This window comes from Echiichthys vipera (genome assembly GCF_963691815.1).
Source record: "Echiichthys vipera genome assembly, chromosome: 6".
Taxonomy (NCBI): domain Eukaryota; kingdom Metazoa; phylum Chordata; class Actinopteri; order Perciformes; family Trachinidae; genus Echiichthys; species Echiichthys vipera.
Window position 1 is genome coordinate 10,283,917 of NC_139831.1, and position 19,444 is coordinate 10,303,360.

General features: G+C 39.4%; 1 protein-coding gene across 9 annotated transcripts in view; it reads right to left on the reverse strand.

Moving 5' to 3' along the window:
- Nucleotides 1-19,444, reverse strand: part of diaph2 (diaphanous-related formin 2) — a gene marked incomplete at its 3' end in the record, with an annotated part of 383,236 nt that overhangs the window by 29,653 nt on the left and 334,139 nt on the right. For 5 of the 9 annotated variants that reach the window (XM_083915494.1, XM_083915493.1, XM_083915495.1 and 2 more), the window contains 2 exons: nt 17,730-17,822; nt 15,744-15,809 (listed from right to left, as the gene is read on the reverse strand). In XM_083915494.1, the coding sequence (XP_083771620.1) occupies nt 15,744-15,809; nt 17,730-17,822 (159 nt within the window). The remainder of the gene's footprint in view (nt 1-15,743; nt 15,810-17,729; nt 17,823-19,444) is intronic. The other 4 variants (XM_083915492.1, XM_083915498.1, XM_083915499.1 and 1 more) reach the window with 2 other exon arrangements.

Here is a 19,444-nt window from a genome sequence, read left to right on the forward strand (position 1 = left end):
ATAGCAGTAAAAAAGAAATAATGATGGTGTTTTTTTTATAGTATGTTGGTTGTTTGATATAAATTAAAATCCAATCAAAATATTTGAACTATGTATGATTGATATATATATATATACAGTATATATATTATACTGTTTTAATAGCCTAAAGGTGAAAATGATTAGTGAGCACTGCCCAATTCATGGCATGTACAGTAATGATTTAAGCTCTGGCTGGAATACCATTCCATACCATCTGAAAACAATGAAACTAAAAATATAAACCTTCATAGCAAAAGAATAAGCCGATCATCCTGCAGTTGCAAAATAACAAAGAAAGAAAGTGGTGGCAGCTTTGTCTACCACTGTGCACGCGTGGCTGGGGTGGAGCCTTGGAAGTCAAAAGTGTGTCAGACAGACAGACACAAGCCTATGCTCCAGGGGTGTCACAATGTCTGTTTAGCCACTGCAAAATAATGTCATATCATCAGAAGATGTGTGAAGAACAAAACTGAATTATGAAAGGAGGGAGGTTAATTATGGATGGAGGGGGGGCAGAAGTAATGCCTTAGACATTTTCCTGTAACACATGGTTGGATACATGGCTACAGACCAACTGCACACTCCTTGGCAAGTAACAAGTCAGAGAGACTCCTTAATTAGCTCGTCGGCACTGATAATGGTTGGTCTTTGTTGCGTGTGGATGTATTCAACCTCATTTTTGTTAAAGAACACTCTTCAAATGAGTGCATAAGACGAATGTGCTTAAGTTGACAAGGAAAACTGTGCTCTTGTCGACAATAAAGCAGCAAAATGATTATATGAAAAGCAATTATAACCACCGCTCATCCTTATAGGCTGATGTGAAAAGTGATAGTCGAGAAAGACATAAAAGAAATCCATTAAAGGAGAGAATAAGGCATTGAAGTTGACTTGTGTCAAAACTTTCTTTTTGTGGAAAATATACCACTTTCATTATCTTTGTTTTTTAGATGTACTTTTTGGCAGATGACACGTAAATATTTGACAGATTTAATATCTCTCGTTTTCATAGATATAAAGTTATAAGTCTTATCTGATACAATCGACTGTCTCCATGCATATGAACAAATGATTCCTTTGCAAGAGACCCGCACCTGGAGGTCTGATGGATTGAATGGGCTGTCAACCACAAACAAAAAGCAATGCCTACCCTCCAAAAAGGGGGTCAAAGATTTGGTTTGACAGCAAGGAATTGGGGGATGCAGGCTGAGTTGGTGGGGTGACTTAAAGAGAAGCAAAAGGATAAGGGTGGAACTAACAAGAGGCGTGCCTCCGTCTCATGGGAAAAAGGACAAGGCCATTGGGAAAGACTGATGTTCCAGACACCCATGGAGTATTATTTTGGGGGCTTGTGACCCCTGGGGGTTTTGTGGAGTTGTAGGAGGATTAGTCAAATGGCCCCGCTGCTTTTGTGTCATACTCATGACAACTCACCCTGTGCAGCTTGTAGTCATAATTGAAATTTTACTGAAAACAGCAGATTCTTCTCAGTCACCCACCAGCTAAAGGCACCATCTATCTATCTATCCCCCCGATCTGCTTCAAAATAGAATAATGAAAATATCTGAATCATGTGCACTTCAGTTAGTCACAGGGAACTGATCATTTTGTCTTACATCTACCAGACGTATGTTAGGAAATGAAATGCAATTTCAAAAGAATGTTACACAGCAAGCTTTCGCAATATCTGTCGTTTCAGTCATATCAGCCATATCTCTATCTCTCAGTCTCCTCTGCTGTTCTACAGATCAAAACACAAGTCTAGATGTATAAGACCACCGTTTCTTTATACGGAGAGATTACTACAGTGTATTTATGACATAATATATAAGTCCAAGCTGCTTTATTCAGTATTCATCTGCCGGTGACTCTGATTATCAGTCACAGTATGAATACAATTCCTACAGTAACAGTGTGTAACAAGAGCAAAGAAGAAAAATCCTTGTTTAGTTTAAAGGTTGAAGATAAAGGAAAAGAGAGAGAAAAAAGCTGGCTCTGACAGATCCAAAGGAAGCTGCAGGGTGCTGCACAAGGCCCTGTCGGAAGTCTGCCTGTTGCAGTCCTCAGCACTGAGGGCCTTGGGACGTTTGCATGGCCCATTCACAACGCTACTGAAACATTCAAAGCTTTGCTTCCAAAGGGCTAAACTTTTGTCCCTTCACAAAAGGCATGGCCAGAGGTTCTCCCATAGATGGGTGCCCCGTTCAAAATCAGATTATTTCCAGTGAAATCCTCCTTTCTCCACCTGCCAGTTAACTATGTCAGTGCCATTGTGTTTTCCCTGAAAAAGCTCTCCATTTTGGCATAATGGAGGCTCGATGTGTATTATTGCTTTTACTGCCATTTATTCTTAGAGGAAAGAGGTATACCCTACCCCCACACTTCCTCTCCTTAGTTTTTTTTTTTAAAGAAAAATCTGGGCCACATGCCCCAGAGGAACGCAAAGTGCTTTAATTCATTCACACCTTTTCTCTCTGGCTGCCATCTCCAAGGCCTCTCTTTATGCCCAGAAGTGATTTGCTCAGGCTGGACCATCAAAGCAATTATGGCACCGGCCTGCTTCCCTATTATGAGGAGAGATGACTGACAACAGAGGGATGCGTGGGGTGGAAGGGCACTTGGCTACAATTTATTTGATCTAAAAACATTTTTTCTTTCATTGGCATCCACTCATGTACTGTAACAAAACAGGTACAAACTGGTTGGATTATCTCCCTGAGATTATTTTACTCATAACATATTTTCCAATTTTCTATATATAACCTTTTTCAATAACCTTTCTCACCTACCTGGGCAAAGAGACTGTGGCCCACAGTTAGGACAGAGAATGCCAGCAATGTAACAGAATACTGAGGGACATGGCGGGCAGTGATGTGTAGCAATTAATGTAATGGACATGAGAGAGAGCACAATCCATGGACTAATGAGAATGTCTTATATTACAGTGCAAATGCACAGGGTCGCCAAGACTCCTATCATTACAGGGCTATAGGAAGAGGCTCACCGCAAAAGGGGATACTCCATAAATGGATAATGTGGAGAGAGCAGAGAACGGCGCCACTGAGACGAGGTTTTATCCAGGAGTAATAATTCTGCCTAGAGTGACACAGGGTCATTGGGATGAATTGAGACAGGATGCTAGGATAAATAAAACATTTAAAGAAAACGGGGCATTAGGTTGTAGAGGGGGTTAGTGAGGAATGTGGCTAAGTGAGGTTGATAAGGAAGAAATCGGAGTAATAGAAGTGTAAAGATTGAGAGGTGGGAGTGAAAGAGTGAGTAAGCAGTATTTCTGTTATTTCTTAACAGAATCATTTCTTAACAGAATAAGAAAGAGGATGAGGGAGAGGGCGAAAAAGAGATAAGAGAGCATAGTTTACAGACAGCAATGAAGCAATATGGCACATTGGTTTATCAGTCTGCTGTCTTTTTCTTACACAAGCTGTCATCTCGGCCAACAAGCCATCAAGACTATGTGCCTCTCCCCCTCTGATTGACTGATTCCCCTGTTCAATTATTCAAGGTTTATAAGCAGGGACCATCTATTCAGCTAGCAGAAAACCCAGTAAAATAATGAAAGGGCTGCTTCTTCAGCCATATTGACTGTCATAAAAGTTTTACCATTGGCAAAGGAAAAATCAATTTCTCAGACAGACTGTTGCCACCACCATAAACATAATAATGGTGGTATCAGGAGTGAAGAAAGAGCCCTACTGCATAGAAGACTTTAATAATGCAGACCATAAATTATTTTACATGCTCTCTCACTTATTATAATGTATGGTAGCTGAATATTTACAATGATGATAAGTTATATTTATCCAATACAGAATATTCATGCATATTCAGCTATGCCACAGTATGGGATAAGACTATCCGTATGGGATAAGACTGTCTCAACATGTCTGTGGCTTTAGTTTCCACGCTGACCTCACATCGCCTCAAAAAGCTAACCTGTGTGAGTCACGCTGTGAAACAGAAATCAGGTCAACCGCTGGCCTGCCAAGGAATGCTTAGCTTCAGTAAACATTCCAAAAAATAAATGGCATAAACAAAAAAAACATGTGTGCACACACAAAAGATCAAACGTATGGACACACATTGCCTCCCCTCACTTGTTGGAAATCTGAAGCAACCTCACAGCTCCCATCTGCCATAATCTGCCCTGGGGCAACAGTGACCTGAGCCACTGGAAGAAACTCATCTAGAGTGGAAGGAAAAAAATAAAAATTGAGGTAATGCAGTGTGCAGCCTCATCCTTTACTTAGCTGTCATTGTCTTCAGGGTGGAGATGTTACAAACTCAGCGACCTCCACTGGTTTTCCACTAATGCATGACCCCCATACTGGTCAGCTACCCTAATGCAGGATCTTTGTTGTCCGTTTATAGAAGTATTGTACGGTAGTAGTATTGGCCAGTCACATTTGAGCTTGCTTTGGTTGCATGCAGGGAAACCCATTAGCTGAAATGTTAACTCAGAATTCATCAGCTATAAGAGTCTAATGACAGTCTAGCTTTTTTAATTGATTTATCTGCATTCATATGCAAATATCTGTTTATAAAGATTAGCAGAAATGGTGTCAGGACCCAAAACAGTGACAAGAAGTATCAACTCAGATTGTAAACAATGACTGGCACATGGAGGCGAGTCTTGGCCCAGATATCTGTTATCCAGATAACCCCTGGCCATACTGGAAGCTCAGAAATATTGACCTTTGCCTGCAGAGGCTAAATAGTCATCCGAAAGAGTCGATGGGTTTCAAGATTGACATACACTACAACTGCACACAAAGAAACACACATATGCAATGTATACAGTGTAATGTATACAGTGTGCACACATTAAATGCAGATATTTCTGTGCATGTATACAAGCATACAGTCGAATCAGAGACGCACACGTACACACACATATACTTGCACACCAAATCACAAATCCACCATCTATCTGCTTAATCCTCATCCATTGGAGGCAGAGGGTCTGAACTGTGGCAAACTGTCTATTTTTATATTTGACATATTAGTCATCTCATAGGGGAGTGACTTTGTAATTTATGGAATTCATGAATACCAAGTTGTTGTGTTCCCTTCTTGTTTACCCCCCCCACCCCCCATTTTGGATGAATTCAAATAAACTCAGTTGAGTAGGATCTGTGACTCCATAAGAGCACAGGTGCCAATAAGCTGTTGGAGACGGAGTTTGCTAGATCATCATATAATTTCGGGAATGTGGTAAATGTAAAAAAAGAGTTTACCAGATGTCTTTACTCTTCAGCCCCCAATGGAGGGATGCAATTGTTCTCAGATACAGAGGTGCACTAGCCAGAACTCTTGTATCCACTCCTATTAATCCTACCAAAATCAGACAATCCCCTCTTTAAAGAAGATCCCCAGCCCTGTTTAATTCCCCTTAACCCAACTTTATTAGACATCACAACTTTTAAATCAGCTACTCAATCTCAATTTGTATATTGCCACAGTTGATCTAAGATTTGCCCTTGAAAAAATTAATCAAATCGTAGATTAAGGCAAATGATTACTAGAAATTTAATTATGAGTTTGAATTATTTAATCAATTTCCCCCTGGGATTATTAAAGTATTTCTGATTCTGATCCTGATTCTGATGAGGCATATTTGGACGAGAAACTTATATGTTATGGATGTTCAAACCAAAGACACTCAGTAGTTTTTATCTTGGCATTCTTTGTACCGCTACATGAATGGACCAAAGGTCCTCTGGCAGACCTCTGGTCAGAGATATTTGGCTTTGACAGCTAATGATCTCAAATTGTACACTTGTGGGTAATTAAGCAATGCTGTTCCCTCAGTAGCTTACAACAGCAAATATGTCATTGTGAGAATAAACAACAATTACACTTACACTCATTACGCTCTATTTGCATCATCCTATGTAATAATTACAAGCAAAGGGACATCTTAATCAATCTACAACAAAAAATCTGTGAAGCCAGAACAAAATGTAAAAAAACACCCTAAAACTTAATAAAATCAATTTGTACAAAACTAGGAGGTTATGTGACAATTTGGAAATTCAATGACATTGAATGAATGTGCATTTAAAACACTCATGGGTATTTGGTGGTCATCTACAACATCAACAGCATACTGCATGCACTTAATGTGGCTGAAAGTGCTGCTGAAGCTTTGGAAAACTCATACAGGCAACATAGTAATTTGACCCCACTCAAATCCTTCCATCAGACACTAACCAAATAGAAGTCAAACGAACGAATGAAAAAAGACAAAGAGATAAAAGGGATGAAAAATAGAGAAGCGGCTAAACCATTTGGATTAGTAACTAAATGGCCTATATGACTTTTCCATTACCAGAAAGGAATAGCTATTTCAACTGCTGGATCTAAATAAAAAAGGTGAAGTCTGTCATCTCGCCGTCTTTGGTCATTCACGTGAAAATGTTGCATACCCATATAGCGCTCCATTTCTAACTTCCCTATATGAGCAAATGGAGATTTGCCATCATATCCTTGAGGCCCATCAATAAATAAACTTGACGCAAATAAACAGATAAATAAATAAATGTGAAGAGCCTAGCAAATGGGCATCCGTCAGCATTAGTGATGGAACCATGTCAAGCACAATCATGCTTGACTAGAGGGGAGTGCCTGAGTGTGGGGAGTATTCTTGCTTATTGCACACCGAGAATATGTGTGAGTGAGTGAGAGAGGGAGAGAGAAAGAGAGACACGCACACACGCACGCACGCACGCATGCACACACGCACGCTGCATGACTATGGTCAAAAATATAATTTTAATTTATATTGAGATATGATTATTCATTATGATAATGCATCGATTTTAGGGACAAAATATTTTTATTGCACTTTCATTAAAATAAAATATACTGAGCACCGCTTTTACATCCATGTAGTGCTGCAATCCTGCTAATGTACAAAACTTTGCATCAAAATACTAAGGTTAAAAATACATTTGTTCTTCACCTGAATTCAGTACATTTCCTAAAAAAAAAAAAGCAATAAAATAACTGCGAAAAACATTTTATTTAATTTTGCCCGTCTGATCATCTTTGCTGGACTGCAGCTGCAACACTCACTCGTTTTTCACTGCAGGGTGCACGCAGCGGCATGACGGATCCCCAAAAGAGAAGCATCTGGACTGACCCCTGGTGGCTGGCTGTTAGTTTAGGAGGTGCTTGATTTGATAAGCCGCGGATGTTTCTATGAGCGAAGCATACAATTAAAAAAAAAAAAAAAAAAAAAATGTGATTGAGATTAATATTACATTAATTTTGCAGCCCTTTCTCCCCTCTCTCTCTCTCTCTCTCTCTCTCTCTCTCTCTCTCTCTCTCTCTCTCTCTCTCTCTCTCTCTCTCTCTCTCTCTCTCTCTCTCTCTCTCTCTCTCTCTCTCTCTCTCTCTCTCTCTCTCTCTCTCTCTCTCTCTCTCTCTCTCTCTCTCTCTCTCTCTATATATATATATACTTTTCTCTGGTGTAAGTTTGATCAGCTGACAGCATTTATCCTTGAGCATCTATGATGAAGACATTGCTCTCCTCACAACAAGGGTGCACTTGTGACCATCACTTAGGAAGAAAAATAAAGGCGTATTATCATTTTTGCTTCAGAAAGCCAATTAGATGGTTAACTGCTTAAACTGATATACAAAACACATTGGTTGTGAAAATGTGCACATTCTCCTATGCTGTGATCAAAACTGACGCACATTATTTTCCTTAGTGTTAATTGAAGGATGTGCACACTCATCTAATTGAAGTTTTCTAACATAATTTCAGAAATAGTTAACTGTTATCTAGATTGTGTTGCTTACAATCCCAAGTGATTGGGAAAAAATGTAAGGTTTTAAGGCAACCAAAAATTAAAGATTGAAATAAGTTGAAGATTTGTATCATGTTTCATATATCAACTGTAAGTGATTACTTGTCCATTATACTTTAAAACTAACTTGGTTTTATCTTGTAAACAATCATTTCTGCAATTTCCTGTATTTAAAAATACGTATATCAGAATACATTTAGTTTTTGTTTTTTTTATGTTTTCATTTAAGAACTACAGGAAGTTTTCCCTATGCAGATCCTGTCCCATGTCTTACTTGTAGAACAGGGAACAATGTAAAGTGTGATTTAAGTGTTACTTTCTTGCTGCCAGATTGATCTCAGAAACATTGTGAACTTTTTATGCATTTCTCATTTTAAAAAGAAATGTTATTTTAAAAAAAAATGTTTTTCAGATAATCTCAAGGCATACTCAAATTAGTATAACAAGGAACTGCTACTTTCTTGCACTTTAGAAACGCAGGGCATGACTAAATTAACACCACTTAAAAAAACATGTTGAAACTATTCAAGTGTGAACAAATTCAGAAAAGCAATGCTGCAAGACTCAGTTTCTTCAGGCTAAAAACTTCACACACATTTTAATTTATTTAATGAATAACATCACCTTTACTAGTATGGTCCATAAAAATGGAAAATTTAACATTCTTTGACACATTCTCTCTTTGTCTCTATCAATGGGAATTACTGTTATCACTCATCGCCCGGTCTGCTGTTACTCTCTTATACCTCACTATTAGAGAACATCAAGCATACCTAATGGGGAAGTAAAATATTAATTCCACCTCATTTAGGCTGACAGATTGTAGATAGTGACTGACACTTCAAATGCAAACATCAGCCTGGGCATTATATATTACACTTCAGTAATGGCCACATCATATTGAGGAGGTTAAAAAAATATGACCGCATGAAAAGAAGCAGAGGATGAGCATTTGATTTTGGTACTGCCTCTTATTGTCAGTGAAACACATAATCACACAGGATGGCATCCTATTTCGCCGCACATTATTTGTTCTCTAGCTAACCATCAGTTGGCCCTGCTGTATGCCTAATGAGCGATAAATAAGGTTTAATTCAACCGACACAAGTCGCCCATCCTTCAACACTAAGCATGATGGCTTGGGCGAGATTCCATTGGAATTATATGAGGGCAATATTTCAGCTCGTGGGATGGTCCGACTTTCACAGGCATTGCTTTGGCTTTGAGCTCTGCAAGTTTATAGGTCTATTAGGAATTCATCAAACAATGAACAATATCAATCTTATTGTGTGAGTGTGCCCTGGGTAAAAATAAGATGAAACCTTCCATTATGGGGCCTCCAAAGCATATTTGCCCTCCAAAATTGATCCAGCATTGACAATTTACACTTAGGGTGACCTTTCATAACTGCCCACATACTTGAAAGCCAATAATGTTTGGGGAGTGAGCAAGAAAAAAACACAGCCAACTTCAAACACTCTGGGATATTATTGAATATGATAAGCTAGTAGACATTTTTGCTTTGCAGTTGTTCGTGATAGTCCACTAGGCGGGAGGGCTGAGTACTTTTTACATCAATGAGGCCCTGTGCCAATATAGTAAAACAACATTGAACATAGGTGTTGAGCGCTCTGAGTCCATTATAGTACCATGTCATTGACTTTATTTAGAAAAAGAAAAGAAAAAGTAAGCGTCACCATAGGGAGCTAGGCTCCACATGATACGTCTTCTCAGACAGGGAGTTGTAAAAGGGCACAATGGCATCAAAAGGGCATGCAGACAGCCCCCTGTTGATACCCTGTACTCAAGTTCAGTATAATTTAAACGTCAAAGGGTTTAGGGGATACTTAATAGCAGGGGCAGGGGTGAGAGACCCCTGGTTTCAACTCAGAGAGTCTGCCTTTTATTAAGATTTGATTTATCCTCTCAAAATGGCTCTATGTCACACTTCACTTACTTTACGTCCTCTCTTGGCAGAGTCAAGCAACAGATCAGTTATGCGCCAAGGGTACTCAAATGGTACATAAAATCTTCATCTATATTTCCATGATGGCTTTTCTGCTGTGGATGAAAAATTATCAGGTCCAGAGAAAGGCTCACTGGGTCAATGGGAGGGACAATGACTTTGTCCATGCCCTAGGACGTCAAATGTTAAATGGAGTGGCTGTCCATGCCTCAGTTCCTTCCCATCTGCCTTTCCCTTTGGCTGTTGATAAATATCCTTATCTATGAGAAGCAGGTGATAGATTTCAAGCAGCACGTCTCTACAGGGCTCTGCTCTCATCTAGTCTACTGATATCTCACATCTACTAAGTGATCCGAACTAAAGCAAAAGGCACCAACACCCTCTGGGTCTCCACGCCCCAAATCATGTTAGCTGCACATCCTGTGAATCGCCTCTAGGGTCGCCCCAATGAATAACATCTATCAACACCCTGAAGTGAAAGTCAGGAGCTTGTGGAGGCAATGGGCTTTAGCCCTCAACACAGAGACGCCCTACAGCAACGGTCCCTATCTGATATGTGACACAAGCTTGCACATGTGTGCGTAAAACAGTACAAAAAAACAACTGCTAGAGGTTGAGAGAGAAGAGGGAGAGAGAGATAAAGGGATGGGTACAACATATGTATGAGCAAATAAATTGCTTACGATCATTATCAAATCCTCTGATGTAATTTAAGAAACAAACGGGCCATTTTCCCCTAGATCAGGGGAAAGATGAGAAAATAGCCTAGTCAGGTTGAACATATTATGTTGGTCTACATTAGGGTGATGTGGATAACAAACATAGAAGTAACAAGTATAAATATTAAAAGATAATGTTTATCACAAATGAGGTTAGGGGATATAGGACGCCAAGGAGAAATTCTTTATTTATGCCAGCATCACTTTCTTACAGACACTTCCCTTTGGTCTTTCATTTGCCTCTTTGCAAATTCATCCCCTTTCTTCCTTTAAAAATTTCATGAGAGAAAATAGGTAATTTAATCTTCATTAAACTTACAGGGGTCCCAGTCTCTGGCCTGGCCAGCTGAATTAACTGCTAGGCTTCAGGGGATTAGACAGTTGGGCTGAAATTCTGTAACCCTGACACGCATTATATCACTGCATCTCTATTTTTTAATGGGCATGAGATGATCCCTCCCCGTTCAATGTCAAATAAGTCCTTAAGAGGCTTACTATATAGAACACAGGAGAGAACTTTTGATGGACTGACCTGTGAAGGAGAAGCAGGAGAGTGGGCAGATAGAGGAAAGAAGGGAGCCCTGGTTTGGGATTGTAATGACATTGAAAAGGCAGTAAATAAATAAGATTGGCTTGGTTCTCTTTGAAATCTGATTGATGTGTCTTTTGGGATGCCCCCCAGTATGAAAGACCTACTGAGTCTGTGGCTTTCATCCCTGACTGAAAATCGATGAGCCAGGATGTATGAGAGGCTCCTGGTCTCTACCTAGCAATATCCTGCAAGATACCCAGGTAACTGTCTCATCAGAAATGAAAAGCAGTAGGCCAACTCACATTCTTTTTTTTTAATCCTTATTTAAGTAAAACTTAATTTAGTACACTGTCTGCGCCAGGGAAAAAAAGTGTTAAACCAACCAACTCAACAGCACAAACTACTTGATATATTATCTTACTATAATGAGACTGAACCCACAACAGAAATGTGGCTTTTCTGGTCTCTATCAATCTATCCAGCTTCTGTGTGTTGGATTAGGACTGGCTGGTGTAATTGCATAACACATGAGTATGGCCTCCCGGGTTAGGTTTTCCATCTTACACAAAGTGGATACAAGGAAATAGGAAATGCTTCTGGAATAGGGTGTAATTGTGACTGGCAGCGCCTAGAATTGTGTTCTGCCTGACACTTGAGGTAGTATGCTGGAGTATAGTTTAGCCTGAAGGACGACAAAAAAACTACATGCTGGGTTTAAATGAACTTCTTTGACGTAAGTGAAGATTCCTGTGAGACTCTGAGAGACTCTCTCTGGTACACGCTTCTCGTTTGAGGATGACAGGAGGTTAATCAAGCTTTAAAGCATTAGATTACAAAAGACATGAGAAGCAGGCGTGAATAGATTTGGTACACTTTCTGATACAACTGCTCAGAGAACCATCTCCATCATTAAATTCAGAGACTGAAATGCTGTCAGTCCTAAAGTCAGAAAAAAGGCAAATATGTATGCAGCGTAAGAACATAAACATAACTGTTGCTGAACTAGCCCAAAAATGATACCATAATTCTTAAAATACTATCTTAAAAGGTTGATAGCTCCCAATGTGCACGAAGAAGTTAACATCCCAAAGACAGCTTTCAATGATTGAAAAGCCCTGTCATCAAATCAGCCATCACTGGAAAACTTGATTGATTCTCTTAACATAGTCCTTTAAAAATAATCCTGTTTATGTTTGTCCCCTTATTTTTTTTGAAATGTTATCTGGAAAGGGGTTCGGTTGCTATAGAACATGGGGGAAATGTGTATCATTTCATGAAATGGGACAAACAGACAAATCCCCCCTATGCTCTATAGCTACTGAACTCATTTCCAGATACCATTTAGAAAAAAAATCCATGAAGCCAGCATGTCAAAAGGATTTTCTCCTCTCATCACCTCAGAGTAGAAAATTCATGCAGCTGTTTATCAAACCACAATCCAAGTTCCATATCAATAAACAGGGAGCCATCAGTGCATAATATATTCCTGGTAGCATAGTGGTGTGTACTTGGGAAAAACTGCACTGAGATGGGTCCGATGCACAATGTCATGCAGGAGAGAGAGCCATCATAAGGACCACAGTTATCTTGGTGGTTTTGGTGGCCACAATCATACTGAATATTTGATTATATATATAAAAAAATCATAAACAAAGACAGACAGTATTTAGTTTTACAATGGTCTCATGACATACAGTATAATATGGTAAATGGTAAATTGAATACTTATATAGCGCCTTTCTAGTCTTCTGACTACTCAAGGCATTTTCACACTACTTGTCCCATTCACCCATTCACACATACATTCACACTGATGACAGTTGACATCTACATACCATATAATCGAATCTAAACATTCACACCACATTCACACACCCATGCACAGCAATGGGAGCAATTTGGGTTTTAGTGTCTTGCCCAAGGACACTTCAACATGCGGACTGGAGGAGCCTGGGATCGAACGGCAAACCATTTGTACGTGTACTTATCAGGGTTCAGGTAGAATTGGGAGATTTTCTCTTCATGCTCCTCTCCATCCTGACCAAGATAGTACAGTACAATGTTCACAACACTGTTGAGGCTACAACAATCTGCCTGTCTATCTTATACACAATCTTACCCTCTGTAATGGACAAGACCCTGAGATACAAGCTCCTTCACTGGGAGCAACAACTTGCTCCCAATCCAAAGGGGTCACTACATGAATTTCTGAATACCATGTACCAAAGCCTCAGGCGATTATCATCCCACCCACTTCACATTTGGCTGCAAACCACCAAGTTCACACTAGCGGTCATGACCCAACAAATCCAACAATAATACATCATCTGCAAACAGAAGGGATGAAACAAGTTCACTAAAATGAACACTCCACTTCTCAGCCACTCTTTAAGATTCCATCCAGAAAACAACAAACAATAAATGAGAAGATACAATCTTCTATCTCAGTGACCTTCACCAGAAGGCTTAAACCGAGTATTGGAACCCTGCCACTCCAAACTGCTGCTTGCCACATAGGCACAGGCAGTCAGAGACATTCTCAACCCTCATGTTCATTGAAATATTGAACATGGCATTGTTAATCCGGGGTGTTCATGAGTATCAGCACAACCACCCAGCAATTGTCACTCTACATGTACACAGTTGTGGAAAAGCTGTTTAGCTCCTGTCCAGGAATTTGGTTCTAGAGATGTTTGATGGAGAGAATCTGATGAAGCAACATGCAAAAAATGTAATTTGCTCCATCTTGTTTTTAATATAATTTGTCAATAACATAGTGTCTATCTTGATATTATGGTGTGCACTCAAACTTTGATTTTTTTGGTTTACTGTACTACATTTAATTTGTACTTCCACATTATACACAGTAGTAACAGCTTCTTCCCACTATTCAACATCTTTAAGGACAGTTTTCATAGCCAGGTGTCAGCTTGGCCCTCTCCTAGGCTTACTTAAAAAATACTTTTAAAGCTTCCTGTTAATTAGATATAAATACATTTTCAAGTTTCTTCTTCTGAAGTGAACATTTATTTTTTAAATAAAGACAATCATTAATTGTGTAAGCATCACCCTCTTGAACTTTTGACATACACTGTCATCCACAAATACACCAGGACAATGTCAGGAACTTTGACATGCAAAAAAACAAACAGATTTAATTTATATAGAGAGAAAATTTTTTGCAAAACACAGATGACCAAACTGCACAGTGTCGCAGACAATTCACTTTTAGCCAAAGTTGCCTCAAAGTAGGCTTGCATAGCATACAAGCCAATATTCTTCAGAAAGAGGATATCTGGAGTGATGGTGCACATCAGTTTGACATTTACAAACATTTAGGAAAAATAAATATTTTACACAAAACAATTAGGAGTGGCCAATGCATGGAGGTCCCCGGACCTCCCCAGCCAAACCTTCCTTAAAATTGCCACAAGACAGGAAGTGTTATCATGCTGCAAAAGCATAGGCCAACAGGAAGAGCAAGAACATCAGATGATAACTGGAGCTGCTCTACAAGACAGAAATTATGCCAAGTGAATCCAAAATGTTGTATTTCATGTTATTGATATTAAAATGTATTAACATTACAAGATTAAACATTTAGGATCAAGGGCAACTTCAATACTAGTTTACTTTACTGTATTGAGTTTTAAAGGTATGCAATGTAAGATTTACAACATGTCACTCAGCACTAAAAGCACTGATGTCCATTATGGTTTCTCCAATCCATATTTTTCTTCTCTACGGCTTCATGTTTTAATGTGATCCTATGCTCAAATGAAGTGTATTAATGTAATGAAATATGCTACATTATTTAAGTTATAAATACATATTTTTTGTACAGGTATAGCTTTAATAATGACTGCTATAATTGACATAAATTTGATGCAACCTCCACTGTGTTGACATCTAATCAGCTTTTCACATTTCTTTGTGGAATAATTTCACCTGCTCTTATTCTAATAAACACAGGACATCATTTTGTCCGTGAAAAAGCACAGGTGCTTTATAATGTGTTACCTTATGGGTTACCTAAGTAGTTGCAATGATTTAGAATGACATGTTTTTCTTTTTAATTGTGTGCTTAATGAAAGAAAAATGTATGTGTAAAGAGATCCAGCACAAAACATGGGGGAGGAAATTCAATCCATCACTAGCTGTAGTCGATTCTAACCAGATGTTTTACTAATGCACATCAGTAACTAGTCAATTATTTTTGATGAACCATAAGAAAAAGTTAAGTTAAAGTAAAACCAACAGCGATCTTCAGTTATGAAGCGTTTCTAATTACATTACTGTAGATCTCATGATTCGCTATGAATGATTACTGTAAGTCTAATTATACATTTCTTAAAGTTAGTGTTGTTTCATTTTCAAACTGCAGGTGGTTTTCTCAGTGAGGAGTTGTATATATTAATAGGAAGCATTTGTTGCCTTGATTTTAAATTCATCATCCATCATGGCTGTTTATTTACATACAGTAAATCTTACACATTAAACCTTTTCATGCTTTGCTCAGTCAAATTAAGTTACTCAGCCCAGCACTCTGCATGTTGTAGACCAGCTCAGTGTTCTAACAGGAAGGACATGTGAGTTATGCAGCCAAAAGAAATGCAGTAGGAGGCAGGGTGGTACTGGTTCAGGGTTAAAAGGTAGTGAAATACACACACCTAGGGTTCTGTTACCATAGTTAGCACCCGGCCACCGAGAGGATGGACTGGAAGGGCTTTGATCACCTATAACAATGTTGGTGATAAAAAAATAAAAATAGAAAGGAAATAAAGAAAATAAAAGGAGAAGAGGAGAAGGAGGGAGGAAAAAGAAAAGAGAAAAAGGCATCATAGGTGACACATCTCAGATATTTGGCAGGAATAAACCACTCCCAGAGTCTGGAAAACCACATCAGTTTTACAGACACAGTTTGACATTTAACCTAAACACAGAAATATCGAATGAAAAAGGTGCAAGTGAAAAATGGAGCTTGTTATGTCTATTGATGAGTAGCATTTTAGGTGATGAAACAAGAGTGAAGTATTTATGCATGTGTGTTTGTTGTCATACACGTGTGTATAGTTTTTCAGTCAAAACACTTTATATATACAATATCATTTTAATGATATTATAGTATAATTAAATAAAGTTAAATATCATTATATATTTTGAAATTGTCTTCAATTAACAAAGAACCCTAAAATACAATTGTGTATATACAGTCATCATGTATAACAATTTAACTTGCACTACGTTGCCCAACATCATAGCGGAAAGAGTTTAGTAATGTAACAATTTTTATTTAACATTGGATTTCTTCTACTGCTTTGTGTAGACACACACACATGAGAGATCAGAGCCATAGGGTCGCGCATACAATGTCACAGTGCATACTAGCCAGAGAATGGGAGCAGAGTGGAGTGGTGAGAATTTTTGCTCCTCTCTCTCAAAGCTGTCCCAAGATGCTCTACGCCATATCGTTCCATGCTCAACTAGATTTCACCCCGCTCCACTCAAATTCCTCACCACATGCCCAGCATGAGGGAGGGTGTGGGCTCCGTCCATCTGCATGTACTGCCACGCTGCAATAATACGGAGACGAGCTTTGGTATGCTTCCAGCTCATAGTGTGAGCGGTACCAGAGCGAAATTGAAGTGGGATATATAGGCGACATTTAAACTTTAAAAAAAATCCTCTCATCGCTCCATCCAAAATCTTCCCACTTGTGCTACCCACTCGCTAAGCCTCCACTCTACTCACATGCTCGATGCTATGTAGATTGAGCCAATGTGTAGCTTTGCAAAAGAAACAATAAGTCAACCTACTTATTATTAGCAAGAAACAAACCTGGCTGAGCTAAAGAGGAAGCGACCTAGGCAGAGTTGGAAATAGCCCAACCAGTATAACACATATGTCACCAGGTCACCACCAAATGCAAAACAACCACACAGGACACAACTTATTGATGACTACTAATCTTATCTGTATCAATTTGAATGCAGTGACAAAAAACATTTTGTACTAGTAATAATTCTGTTACTAAAAACAATAGCTGAAAAATCTAAAATGACTTGAAACACTTAAGAAAAGCAAGCCAATCTGCATTAAACAGGCAATAAGTAAATAGCAGTTTAGTATTATAATTCTACAAGATTTCTAAATGTAATTTTTTTCTACTACGATTGCCAGTGTGGAGATGGCAGCACCTGTGGCTCTTCTGCAGAACTCTGACTTGCATATTAATTGACCGTGGCACCCCTACGAGGTGGTACTCCCCAGGGTACAGACCATTCATCATTGCAGAATGAAATGTGTAACACCAGGATTACACTAAATCAGCCTCAGTCCAACTGCAGCCACAGCATGGACACATTATAATAAGTGCTTTATGAATGGCAAAGGGACAATAAATCGCTAATGACCTGCACTGGGCCACATGTGTGCTTGTTTCTATGACATCTTTCTGTAGGTGCATATGTTCATAAGCCTGTTTGTGTTTTACGTGTGTATCATGAATCCATGAAACCAGTAAAAAGGACACAATCACAGGAATACACACTTACCAGGCGGCATCTTTTTCTACAGACAAGGGATTTTGCCACAAATAATATAAATTGGGACAAGCCTGTGAATATATATAAAGACAGTGGTTAACGCTGCCCTACCATTACGTGGTGTACGTTTTCGCCGATCACGGAAGGCTGCTCCAGACTGTAGAGCTTCCATTAGGCTATCCATCACACCAGTTTCATCACCCTCTGTAAGAAAACACATAATATAGGCAAAGCTGTTAACAGAAACATACATTAACAAAGGATGAAGTACATAATAACACATGCATATGAGTCTGTACACGCACGCACGCACGCACGCACGCACGCACGCACGCACGCACGCACGCACGCACGCACGCACGCACGCACGCACGCACGCACGCACGCACGCACACACACACACACACACACACACACACACACACACACACACACACACACACACACACACACACACACACACACACACACACACACACACACACACACACACACACACACACACACACACACACACACACACACACACACTAAGAATTGTACATGCCTGCTTCAAGGTCTAGTTGTAGGTATTCTGGTTTGAAAGTAATTGATGTCCTCTAAATAAAGGTGCATCAACAATCACCTTAAATCACAGCAAGAGAGCCTCTTGAGATATAAACAAGCCCTTTATAGGGCATATGAGTGAGACAGAGGTCTGTCACTCAGGCCTGTCCTGTTTTTCAGTAAACAGCTGGGGAGGAGGAAAAATACACTACAAGCTTAGCAACTAATACAGGCAGAGGAGCCTCAGGATGAAAGCATTCACTGATGGTCGTTGACAGATATTCTTTCTGTGGCTAACGCAGGGGAGCTAAGTGCTCTTTACAAAGATTTAGTGTGGAGCCGCTCAATACTCGGGCGCTCTATCATTGTTCAGTCAATGACACCGGGACTGGCCTTCGAAAAACATTCCCCCAGCCCACCGTTCCAGGTGTCGTATGTATCCATGAAACTAGAGAACTGGAGGCAGTTGGCATGGCTGAGGAGACAGGTAGGAGACACTTAAAATGCCATGAGGCCAACAGCATGACAAGTTGTGCCCACACTGTGCACATGCAGCCTACTGCTAAATGGAAACAGGGTTCAAAAATAAGCTTATGTTCTATATCTGGGTCATCTATCTTTACGCCGCAATACTAATGAGTCAGAGGGGCACCCTTTTTATCATTCTGGTCCAGAACAGACATTATTTTAAACTAGGATCATTAGGGTGAGTTATTGAGGAGCTGGAGACTTGGCCATCAATTCTTTTGCATACACGAGTGAACTAGCTCTTCCCCAATGTTTACCATCGGTCGCCCAGCATCTTGTTTCTCTACTGTGTTACAGCTATAGCTGAAGGGAAACAATCGAAAATAAGTGGAGACAACTGCTACTTTCAGCACACAGCACTTTTTCAGACACTGTGGTGATCAATCTTTTGTTACCCTGCGCTCAAAGAGACACGGCACACAGGCAAATTGAATTTATGAATAAAACACGTTGACACCGAATGCTACACGATTAATTTAAGGAAATGGCACATACAGTATTTTGCCATGCAAGGGTAAGTCAGGGCTGCATGTTTTCTCCTTCTCCTCCAGTAACAAACCATCCAACCTGAAATCATTCATGCAAGTAAAAGAAGACACAACTAAGAAAAGAATCATGTCTGTTGCAAATTTTAGTAAAGCAACACTTCACTCATACTCAACTAATTTTGCTCTCTATCTCATTCCTTCTCTTTCTTCCTCAAGTCCTTCCCAAGGGCTACTTTGAAATCAAAGTATCTGTTCCGGCTGCGT